This window comes from Botryllus schlosseri, chromosome 7 (genome assembly GCF_051294905.1).
Source record: "Botryllus schlosseri isolate E-star chromosome 7, Bs_hap1, whole genome shotgun sequence".
Lineage (NCBI taxonomy): Eukaryota > Metazoa > Chordata > Ascidiacea > Stolidobranchia > Styelidae > Botryllus > Botryllus schlosseri.
The window spans coordinates 29,385,711-29,397,785 of NC_137242.1; the positions used below are offsets into that span (position 1 = coordinate 29,385,711).

The window sequence follows — 12,075 nt, forward strand, 5'->3', positions numbered from 1 at the left end:
TATTGTTTTCCTGGAAATGTCTATTTGTCCGCGGCATTTTGCAGCGAGTTAACAAGAATATCCGTCTCGCGCAGGGAAATTCATCGGTGCCGAGCCGCCATCGCACTATAGTTACACCGTATAGAAATAGTATTTATTGTGAGACGAATAATAGCCATGCTGGCATAGTGGCTTGTAGTGTGCGAACAACATTCTAGTTTCGATCACAAACAGAACAGCGGCGATAAAAAAGAGATATTTATCACAGGCTTGTTCACTTTCATGACCTAAACTTCAGCTAGAAAAAAGAGTAAAGTCTATGATTGCTTCAGATCTAACCGAAGAAAATATATTAGAGAATGAAGCGGAAAGGTAATTATCATCAGTGAGTGATATCGTGGGCTGTGATATCTTGTTTTACTGGAAAAGAGGAAATCGTTCTCCTCGTCTCAAGGCTGCTGCGGCTCGAGAACTCGTATAAGCCTAGGCGTGACTGCAACATCAGCTCCACCGGAAAGAATTTTCAGCCATGCAGGAGAACTGTATAGAGCAGGGATCGCCAACTCAAAACGGGTCACGGGTCACTTTTCAAAATTCGTATTTTCACATAATTCGTAAATTCAGCATTTCAAAATGCTTTCTTTCGCGTTCTTCCATACTCACAAATCAGATCGCCGGCCGCAAAGTATGTATAGTGTATAGTGCAAAACGAGCAAAGCGTGGAATACAGACTCATGGTTGCGATAACGCACTGTGATTTGATATGAACTGAAATTGTTGCTGTATTTATTTCTGATTCACAATTTTATTCAATTTCCATTTAGTAATTCTAATTCTAATCTAATTTGGAAAATGCTGTGTAGCTCTAGTTCTAATTGTAATCTAATTTCGAAAATATCTGTCTAGCTCTAATTCTAAACAAATTCGGAAAGGCTGAAAATTTTCTATTGGTCCACCAATGGCTGTTGGTTAGTCTCGGCTCTACACAGTTTCAAGTCCGAGATTTATCTGGGCTCCTCATCACCGACCTCACTGCAATTGCAGTGACTTAAAAAGTCCAGAAGGTACCGTGAGCTGAGCTTCAAAATCGGCAGCAAAGATGCGATGAATGAATGGAAGAGAGAGAGCCTGATTCGTGGAAGAGAGAGACAGTGCAATAGCAGTCGCCAAGAGCTAACGCAACTGTTGAAATTGCCATTGTCGTGGAGCACAACGCCTCATAAGCACCACTGTCGTATCTTATCAATAGCCTACAATAGGCTATAATTTACTGGCAACATTCAAGCCAAGGAGATCAAATTACCCGTCTTTTCGTCGATTCCGATGTCCCCTGGGAGAAAGCGCCAAAACGAGAAAATGACTTGGCGGAGGCCAGGGTTACAAGACTGCTATCGTCATTACTTACGGGTGTAGGCCTAATGGTGACGCGAAGCATTAAAAAAAACTATGGCTGGGCATAACGATTCGGGAAGATCCCGGCAGATATCGGTTTTATGATTCGATACCACATAAACGTATTATAGCGTGGACCTTCAACGAAAACCCGATATTCAAAAGATATGGCATCTAGCTTAAGGCGCATTTCCGAAACTTCAGAGCATTTCATGAACAGCTGTACACACAGTACAGCACTGTACAGTAGTGGTTCACAACCTGTGGTACGCGAAGGTCTTCCAGGCGGTACGCTAGTTGATTTTTTTTGACCAAAGTGAGTTATTAGTTCAGGTGGGGTTAATTTTGAGTTTTTGTTAAGCCGCTGCCGTCGTCGTGGTGGTAAGGTCGTCGTCGTGGGTTGGGCAATCCCACCAATGATGGCATACGGGGAAGAGATCTAGTCGTAAAGCATTGGGATTTTTACCTAACCATATTACGTTTTAATATATTTGACCACAAGAATTCCAAATGGATCCACTACGTAAATCAGATACCGCGCCTATAACTGGACAGTAGGGCTGTTCAAAAATAACTTTTTTTTCCTGATTCCAGCCATTCACTGATTAAATTGTCAGGTTGCCACAACAAAGGCTGCACACCAAATTTGGTTCAATTCGAACATGTCTAAGCGTCCGCAGAGCCAATTAAAATTTTTAATTTACTACGTAAAATTTAAAAAAAAAAATTTCAAATTTTTCTCTCAACCCCATGAAAATGTTGAGATGTCTTCAAAGACCATGCAAATGAAATTTGAGTCAATTCCAACCTGTAGAAACGGAGTTATTTGAGTTTTTCGTTGATAATTCTCGGATTATCCACCAATCAAGGATAATTGGAGAATTATCAACGAAAAACTCCAATAACTCCACTTCTACTAGTCCGAATTGAGTCAAATTTTTTTTGCATCGTCTCTGAAGACAGCTCAACAATTTCATGGGGTTGACAGAAAAATTTGAAAATATTTTTTTTCAATTTTCCTGTATAAATTTAAAATTTTAATTGGATCCGCGGAGCCCTATACTTGTTAAAATTGAACCAAATTTGGTGTGCAGCGTTTTTTAAGGTAACCTGACAATCTAATCACTGAATGGCTGGAATCCGGAAAAAAAAGTTATTTTTGAACAGCCCTACTGGACAGTTTATTTTCTGTTTCGCTGCCTTCGGCAGCTCAACGCGGTGGAAACATTTTTGACCTCCTTCAGCGCGCGTAACTTATGTAGGTGGTGCGCGAGCACCGTATAAAACCTCGAAATGGTACGTTGGTGGGAAAAAGGTTGGTAAATACTGCTGTACACTCATTGCTATGCTTTGTAACGATAGCGTACCATCGTTATTTAGAAGTACCAAGCCATGCGTGTGATCCAGATGAAGATGAAGCTTTGTTATTCTTATTTAGTTCGCATATATAGTAATTGTTAACCTTTCTACTGGCATATTCAGTAAATAAGATCAACGATGTTAGTGTAGGATTGTTGCCGGAATAAATTGGTAAGATTTGTGTTGTTAGATAGGACACAGTAGGCTAGTATTGATTCTGTTTTTGTGTAACTTTTAGTTCACCGTATCACTTCCGTATTTCCACTACTAAGAAGGTTCATGCGCATTTGCCTTAGTCAACGAATATATTGAAGGATATACAAGTGTGGACTTGGTTGTGGTACACGTTGACTACCACGAGCCTTGCTACGTAATTCGAGTTTGATCTTGAAGTGCCGTAATATGCATGGACATGAAATAAACTGGAAACGCCGCATCTGGAGTCGACCCATGTAAGCAGAGGTCGTAAGTAACGAGGTGTAGGTTTCGTCTACTTGCTCAAATTACTCAACTGCTAATAATTTAAACTACTCTTGCTTAGCGGTTTTTCGATTTTTACGCAAAACTATAGGTCCATCATATTTACTTACTTTGAAATCGCCACATCGACTTGTAGGCTACTTGCTTTGAAATTTACGTTACTTCTACCAGAGTAGCAACGACTGGCCAAATTGGCGTATTCTGCCTGTAACGTGTAAGTCATAGGAAGTTGATGAACATTCCCAGTCTAGCAGCCGTAGATGATATTTCTCTCACTCCTTGCCACCATACTGTGGCGCCATGAAAATTCCCGATATTTTTATTACCTATAATGAGTGATGCCGATACGATTTCAAAGTCGGCCACCAACGATATTCACGATTCCTGATCTGCCTAGTGATAGCGCGAACCTCTTGCGTTCTAGGCCTGTATAAGATACCCAAATAGGGTCATGAAACCTTCGTGTTCAATGGAACATTATCTTGTTCAACAAACCAGTACAGTAATATCACAAAAATGTTATTACTACACGCTTCCTACATAACATAGTAACATGGCAATCAAAGTATATATAACTAAACTAAGGATAGATGAGCAGCCCGCGGGTCCACAACTGCACATTTGAGCAAACAGATACAACTAGAAATCGGCATTGTCGCGAACAATCGGATCGCTGCATCCGGTCATCGTATTTCGGTGCTCCAATTGTTCGAAACAAGGCTGATTTTCAACTTTTATAACCAGTTTTGGGGTACTTGCAGTGCCCTGACAAGAATATAAATATGTGCTATCGGAACCAATATCTTCATTCTTTTCAATACCAGTAAAAATAAATTTTGCGTTGGGGTCGTTTGTGTACGAAGCAATCATAAATTGCTAGCCCGCTCTGGCCACGAGTTTTGCATCTATCCGTTTAGTTATTTACAATAGAATACTACATTCACTTGTATACCGGATTTCTGTGCCACCAAGAGCCTCTATCTATAATCCAATTGAAAAGTAGATAGGGAAATTACGCTGTGTAATCGCGGATGGAACAGATTTCAATAATATCTGCCACGTCTGTAATGATACGGAGGTTTCATGCGATCGGCGCCGGCATAGTCCTCCATCCGAGGCGGGTTGTACCCGCGCGGGTCTCGGGTACGCCCCAGACTCCACAAATGATTAATATGGACACTTGGATCGTGGCGATCACGGTGGGTATTCTCGTACTCGCCCCCACCTTGATCTTGTGCGTACCTGTCTCGATCCGTTCTTTGAGTGATTTGAGTTGAAATATGATTGATTTTATTGCGCTTGTACCCGTTCGCGTTGAAAGTACTTCGTGGACCTCGTGATCTATCGCTCCGGCGGTTGCCGGGGCTGTGTGTATGATTGCTAGACGATTTGAAAAGGCCTGGCTGTTTATGGTTAGCCATTGATCTTGTGTCAGATTCTGCAGGCTTCAGCTTTTCTCCTGCGAGACTTTCCTTGACTGTTGTTTGTTTGAGTGCGTGTGAATCTATAGGTTTTATAATGGGACTTGTCCCTTCATTCTGCATATCCGTATCGTGTGCGACATTACCTATCAAATCACATGGAGGTTTAGATTCTGTGTTTTGCAATACGGTAGTGTTGCTGTTAATCTGTGTAGACTCATTTTCGGACAATGAATCATTATTTTCATCAGAGGCAGCGATATGTGCAGCTATTGCGTCAGAAAGCGGACTGACATCGCCCGATAACATCGCTGATGAGCAAGGACGCTTGATAGTGTCAGCCAATTCCGGTCTGTTAGCGTTATCGGAAGATTTCTGTGGTTGGTCACGCGTCGGTGATTCAATTTTACCCCTTGTCCGTCGCCCGGGCTGTAGTCTTGGGTCTGTCGGTCGAGCAGTTTCTTGACTTGATGATGTGATTTCGTGCCTAGCTCGCTTGCTAGAAGGTGATGTAGACCTGGATATCTCGTGCGGTCGCTTAGGACCGTCTGGGACCGTAGATATCGAGTCGCCAGTTGCGTATTTACCATTGAAATCCGCACTGTCGGTACCGGTATCATTAAAATACAAATCGCTGAAATGGGAACTCGGCCGTTCGTGTTGATGACCATGATATCTCTCCACACTTTCCGGATATTGCAACGCCTCCCGTGGCACGCGCGAGCGCGGGCTCGATCCGGCGTGCCATAATCTCCGCGCGGCCAAAGTATTTGCGCGTATGCTCTCGAAGTTCTGGAGTACGGTCCGCTGGTCGCGTTTGCCATCCAACAGGTGAAATGTTAGCTACAGAGAAAAAATGCATCATAACTTTTCGTGAGAGGTGGTCAAGGTAGTTATTGCCGGTAATCAAGTAGAAGAAGTAATCTCGAGAATTTCTACGCAAGTGCATGTAGAATCAGTGCCAAAAGTATAAAAGTACGGACGGTAAGTATTCCTGGCCAAGTTTTGCTTAGAAAACTGTTTAAGTGTTAATTACATGGCATATTCATTTTAATTCTTCGTCAGAGGTGGGGAAAGTAGTTATTGATGTTACTTAAGTAAAAGTAGAAGTAACGCTATAAACTTCTACGTACAAGTAGAAGTAGTGATTCCGAACAGTAAAAAAGAAAGGAATCCAGACCAAGTTTTGCTTAGAAAATTATTGATGTGTTAACTATAACTATAACTTTTCTACACAGGTGGAAAAAGTGGTAATCGTCAGCACTCAGGTAAACTAGACGTAACGTCGTGAATTTCTACGCAAGTACAAGCACTAATTTCCGAAAGTAAAACAGCATGTATACTGTTAAGATAAGTGGAAGCAGTCTTAAACATAGCCACTTGAGAGTGCAGTCAGTAGTGAAAATCCGCAAAACCTACTTTGAGTACTTCAAAAAAGTAGATGCATCTCGTTTCTGACTTATTCTGCTGTTCGCTGTACTTTGTACTTTGTTACTGCCATAAACAGGGCATGACAAAGATATTTCTGATGATAATTCGGTTAACAGCATTAACTGAAATTCGAGTGTAATGAATTAAGCAATATTAACATATGGTTTGTTGCGGTTTCTTCTACTGGTAACTAACTGCTAGCGAGCTTACCCGCATCAATAGTTCGACGTATGACAGCACAAAATGATTCATCTCGGTTGGACGATACGATTTGACAATTAACACGCAATTCTGAAAAGAAATAACAATGGGTTAGGTTAGGATATTTACTAATAAATAGCGAAATATATGATTTACAACGCAGTGCCTGCGGACATATCGACTTATTCCAACTTTTAACGCTGAGGCTGTTATCATATTACCAAATGGCCGTGTGACAGGCATAACACAAACAACTAGGTCACGAAATCGGTTTTAGCTAATCCTTATATAATCGTCGAAAGTATTAAGTATCAACTGTTAAGTTTTCTTTATGTTTGCTTTTTCTAGCGATGCACAGGTCGTCACGTCATCTTTGGTACTGGTCGCATGTTTTTAAGCTAATTGTTCATTGAGCTGAATCTACGCAGATGTTGAATGCAATTCGTGGCGATCAATTTTCTTCAGACGCGGGTTGCTGATGCGAAATGAATTACCTTGAATTGCTCTGTTATCAAAATACCGGTTATTGTGCCAACATATATATATATATATGTATATTCATATCCAAAAACTGAATAATTAGACGGGAGATGAATGTCAATGGGAGACATCGGTATTGGTATCGGAATACACGCCAATATCTTGCAGAACATGCGTAGTTGCAATCGACAAACGCGATAGAGCGTTGTATCTGATCGAGCTAGATGAAATCTCTGAGTGGGCAAACAATTTTCAAGGATCAAGTCACGCCACAAATATATTAATCTGAGGCAAAAAATTAAAAATGTCGTTCTATTGCAGAAATTTTGAGAGGGGGAATACACTAATTTAGTTTCCCTTATAAGATCAGAGTTCATTGTATAGGCTTTACTTTATATCACGTATCGGCGCCTGACCTCGATAACTGGATAGTTCTGCTGGATAATTTTAGTCGGCCAATTACACCCATTTGGAGCAAAATGCCGGTAATCCAATTCTAATAAATTTTTGACATGATTCTTTGCTCTCAATTTAATTGGAATCGAATTTCTGGTCTTCTTTGAAATGTCACAGAACTGAATCGTACGAAACGAGCCCAGCTTGGTGTACAGACATTTGTCTTTCTCGTGCTTATGAGAACGAAGTCAAATTTGATATGAACCGGACTTGATTTTACTGTAATTCTTGTCAATTAGGAATTACCTTCAATTTCCAAGTTTTCGCGAATTCAGTAAGCCTAATTTTAACCGAATTCGTAAAAAGCGGTGTTACTATAATTCGGAATTTTATCCTAACTTAGAAAATCTGAAAATTTACTAGTTGATCAAGTCTGACATCGGCGACATCCGTTATTGTATCCCACACACCTTTAGCCGTGTCAAGTGGCAATTCAGCACATGAAACGCCTCTTTGTTTACATCGCATGGGTCACTGGTTTGCCGGCTTCTAGTAGCGTCTTCTTTACTATCATTCGACGAAGGACCACACGGCGCTACGGCGGCCGTTCTTTGAACAGGCAAGGCTATTCCGGATAGTTTATGCGGGGGCGGCGTGCTAGCAATCTTTCGCGGATAGACAAATGGTTCTGTTTGGCAGGCTTTATCATTCACTGCAACCGATGCTTGTTGCGCGTTCTCAGACACACTCCCTTGCGACAACAATTCCTCGTAACCCATGGCGGAAGTTCCTGTAGTCACCAACCGACCCTGCTTTCTTGAGTGAAAATTTGCTATCGAAGCCACGAAACTTGAAGTCTTCATGCGCAAAAGTCGACCGTCCGGCGTCGGACGCAGGGGTTCCAACAGAATTGTGGTCGTTTCAAAATCTTCCATTGTAACTCCTACTTTTCGTGTTATAATTATATGCTTGAATATAAAAAAAAAAGTGATGTGTAAAAAAAATTGATCACCGTGGGCCTCTACAACGGAGTGACTTGCAAAAACTACTGGATTTACAAAATGTGCAACAAGAACTCGAACAAGAGCTACTCACTTTTCAAAACTTGCAACTAGAACTAAAACTAACGACCTCTACAAATCCGCAACTAGCTAACTAACTAAAACACTACTAATAATATTTATTATTAATACTGAATTGCAAATGATCGAAGAAATATTGGGGACAGAATGGGTGTTTCAAAAGACCGGGGTTTCGAGTTTAAAATAGGAGTTATTTCGACCCCTAATCCCGCCCGCAGGCTACACCACTGTTGGTAGTGATGATTCTGAGCTAGCAACGGCTGCAAGAACATCACACAACAGAACACCGGTATCGCGATTAACGAAAATGTGTTTACTGGTTATTACGCAACTAATTTTATTTTTAAACGTGCAACTTGAACTAGAACTAATTGCTTTTAAAATCCGCCACTAGAACTACAACTAGGAACACTAAAAGGAAGTAGAGGTATTTGACCGTCAGCTAACTAGATAAATAAGTTATAGAAGTCTGCCAAGTCCCTACGCACCAGGCACGACCACACTGTGACATCACTTTGTCAACGACTTCGCGTGAGATTGTGATGCCATTGTGTAGGCTTAGCTAAACATTGGTTCTCGGCCTATATCAAGAATAATTCTGATTAAGAATTATTCAACAATCAACCATACCTTGCGAAACGCCACAAGCTTATAGAAAATAAAAACAGCAGGCCTACAAAAATCTTTCGATGGTGAGGGTAGGCTCAAGTTGAGCCTCAGAGTCACATTTCACCTGGTATATACTAATTACTACTCATGATTATTAGAGGTATTAATAGTATCTGTATACAACATCATCGAGTACAGTACCGTAATGCCTACATTACCAGTTCGTGGCATATCGATAGCTGCAGTCGTCTAATCTACGCCATGCAGCGTTATCGACACTCACTTCCTATACTAATATAAGTACAGCAACCCAATAAATATACAAAATCATAACGAGTATCGTACCATAATACCGACATGAATAATAGCATTTAACTAATTGTATATTGACTACTGAAATCGTCTAATCTACGATATGTAGCATTATCGAGAGTCGTATATCATACGTATCTATTTACGGCGGCTCAATAAAACCTGTACCATAATTCGCTATCTACGCCCCATTAGGCTATCAAACTCTGTAATCTGTATTCCAACATCGTCTAGTTTGAAGCGTAGTAATGATTAAATTTCCGTTGCATTCCCCTGCCGAGTTATTTCATCTGCTCGCGTATCAAAAACATACTGACCACGGGCTACCGATGTGGCTACAACAACTTTTTAAGTGCAGTCGGTACTGTCGCATGGGAAGCTGCTGGTTTAATGTTACGCGTCGCTGATCTCTCGGAATACAACTGGGACCATATGGAATCGGAGTCCGCTCGAATTACAATTTTCCGCGAAAGTGTGACGAATGGCGACAATCGAAATATCAACATTGTATCTCATTGGGTTGCGGTATATATTGCACAGTATGTCGCGAATAAAGTGTGAACCGGCTGGATATTCGTCAAGGCCATTCGTAGGCTGGCTACTAATATTCTGTTCCTGCAATTTGATTCCTTCGCCAGCAACATATAACTATTGATACGAACTGAAACTCGCAATCCCGAGATGTCAACGAAGAAAAGATCACACAAGTTTGCTATTAAAATAGCTGTACATGTGAAATTGGATCATCCGCTGCGATCAATTGCCACATCGTTATGTTAGAAAGTCGTGTCTTGACTCATAGCAGATATTTATATGTGTGGCGGAGGAAAAACTTTTGGGAATGGGAAAACAATTTTTCCAAGATAAACAGTGAGCTACGCGCACGGGCAATTACAACATCACATTATGCATGGTATATTTTTCTTGGCTCGCTTCCTCACTAGCAGCGCAGAGCAAAACGAAAATACTTTTTGTAGGACAATTTAGGTACCGTTGGCAATTACAAGGTGCTGTGGAGTTGGAGAATACAATATGTTCTATGTTAGAAATGACAGACTGCTAAGTCAATGATAATATCTTTCGGCAATACTGAAAGAAGAGCAACAAACAGACAAACATTGAAGTCTTAAATAGGGCAAGATAATATCAAAACCAATCAAAAATTGTCACAGGATCAACTAATCATCAGCAAGTACTATCATATTGACTATATATCTCCGTTCGCGCTGAAAGAAAAATTATTTATTTTCTCGTGTATGAAGTAACGCAATTCTGCGCAAATACGAACAGTAAATAAAGAGAACAAAAGACCAACATCTTGTTACTCAACTTGTTCAAGACGTTACCTAGAACCAAGGCGTAGCTTTTTGATTACCGTGAAATATCATCCCGTAAAATATTACCACAGAATATGGATATCAAGTATATAGAAATATAAGATCAATGATGCTCCATATGTATTTGATTGCCAGTATATATACGGCTGCTTTTGTTACAACTATTTATCGCATGGTTGATTGTTATTGCCGATCATCGACTGCAGGCACCGGTTACTGTGAATCTCTATATATAAACTATACAATGGTTTCTTGGCAATGTTATTGAAATTTTAAAATAGTAAGGAAATGGTGTATATTGTAGAATATTATTTTCAAATTGTTACGAAACTTAAATAATCAATTCGCAGCGTAAGCGCAAGCAATGGAATATATATACTACTAATACATTCGGGTTCATTTCAATATGAATATATCATTCAATTGCAACCCTTTCCCCAATGCGAGGGTTGTCAAACATACGGCCCGCAGGCCGCATCCGGCCCATCAGACGATTTCGTCCGGCCCGCGAAGCAATTCTAATTAGATTGAGAAATTCTTATAATATTATCCAGCACAATTTTACTTTCAATAAATATTTCTTTAAGACAGCAATGCCGAGCGTCCACGAAGGTCACATTATAACCACCCGGCTAAGCCGTTGTGCTTTCACTCTATCTAGTTCTAAACAGCAAAAAGTGCACTTTGCACACTGAGTTCTGGGTTTTATGGCAAAATAGACCAAAGCGTAGCTATTCACAGAAGTCAAAACGCCAGTGCAGAACTGTTTTATGCAATTTACATGGAAAATATATTATTTACACAAATATATAATTCGGCTACCTGTGACCGCACCGCACTGCTGTGTCACTTACCATACGATATATATATATATGTCTCTGGACTTGGGAAGATAAACCCGACTTGCGATTTAATAATAATCCAAACTCCTACGCCCGCGTTTACAGTTAAATACGCTGTATTCTTCACAGAGTAGCTGTGATGAGCAATTTTCCCTCTGAGCTGCGCACGTGCACAAATGCGCAGTGCTGGCACGGTCTCTGCGTGCGGAAAATCCAAGCTTCGCTCAGAAAATCCGAAGTTGTTACACACTGTTTTACAAGGTCCTGCGCATAGTCAGTTGTTGAGTGTGCGCAGACTTGTCAAAAATTAGCGGGAACATTGGTGGTGAGCATCGGACGGACTCGGAGAGGGTCGGACACGAATTTGCGCAATTTTTTGAAACTCGGATCGGATTCGGTTTCTATTGCAGATTTTTTCGGATATTAACGGATAATTGCAACTTCTGCTTCGGATATTTTTGGATAATTTCGATCAGACGTGAAGTGATTTCAAGTCGATAGAAAAATGGTCAGCTCGGCAACCAAACAGGCACAGCAAACAGGTTCTGATAGGACTGGTAACACTATAAAGTCGTTCTGTAACAAGTCCAAACAAATATATATCAGCTGACCCTACCCTTAAAGCCTTCATAAAAATTGACACGCAGCTCAGCTGTATACAATTAGAATTCTGAGGAAAAGTTATTCGATTCGACTTTTTCGGATTCGCATGGATTTTAGGTTGAAATTGTTCTGATTCGGCCGGATAATTCCT

At 40.6% G+C, this 12,075-nt stretch overlaps 1 protein-coding gene across 1 annotated transcript; it reads right to left on the reverse strand.

The window, feature by feature from the left end:
• Positions 1–4,116: 4,116 nt before the first annotated feature.
• LOC145443274 (uncharacterized) lies at positions 4,117–8,136 on the reverse strand. The gene is made up of 3 exons (XM_080321266.1): positions 7,610–8,136; positions 6,273–6,353; positions 4,117–5,474 (listed from the first exon to the last, which is right to left on the reverse strand). Exons 1-3 carry the CDS (start codon positions 8,072–8,074, stop codon positions 4,254–4,256), a joined length of 1,767 nt encoding a protein of 588 aa, XP_080177392.1. The 5' UTR covers positions 8,075–8,136; the 3' UTR covers positions 4,117–4,253.
• Positions 8,137–12,075: the final 3,939 nt, after the last annotated feature.

Coding starts and splice junctions, on each gene's coding strand:
- LOC145443274 (XM_080321266.1), bottom strand. CDS start 8,074: ATGGAAGATTTTGAAACGACCACAATTCTGTTGGAACCCCTGCGTCCG. Junction 6,354..7,609: donor GCCACTTGACACGGCTAAAG/GTGTGTGGGATA, acceptor ATTTCTTTTCAG/AATTGCGTGTTAATTGTCAA. Junction 5,475..6,272: donor ACGTCGAACTATTGATGCGG/GTAAGCTCGCTA, acceptor TTTTCTCTGTAG/CTAACATTTCACCTGTTGGA.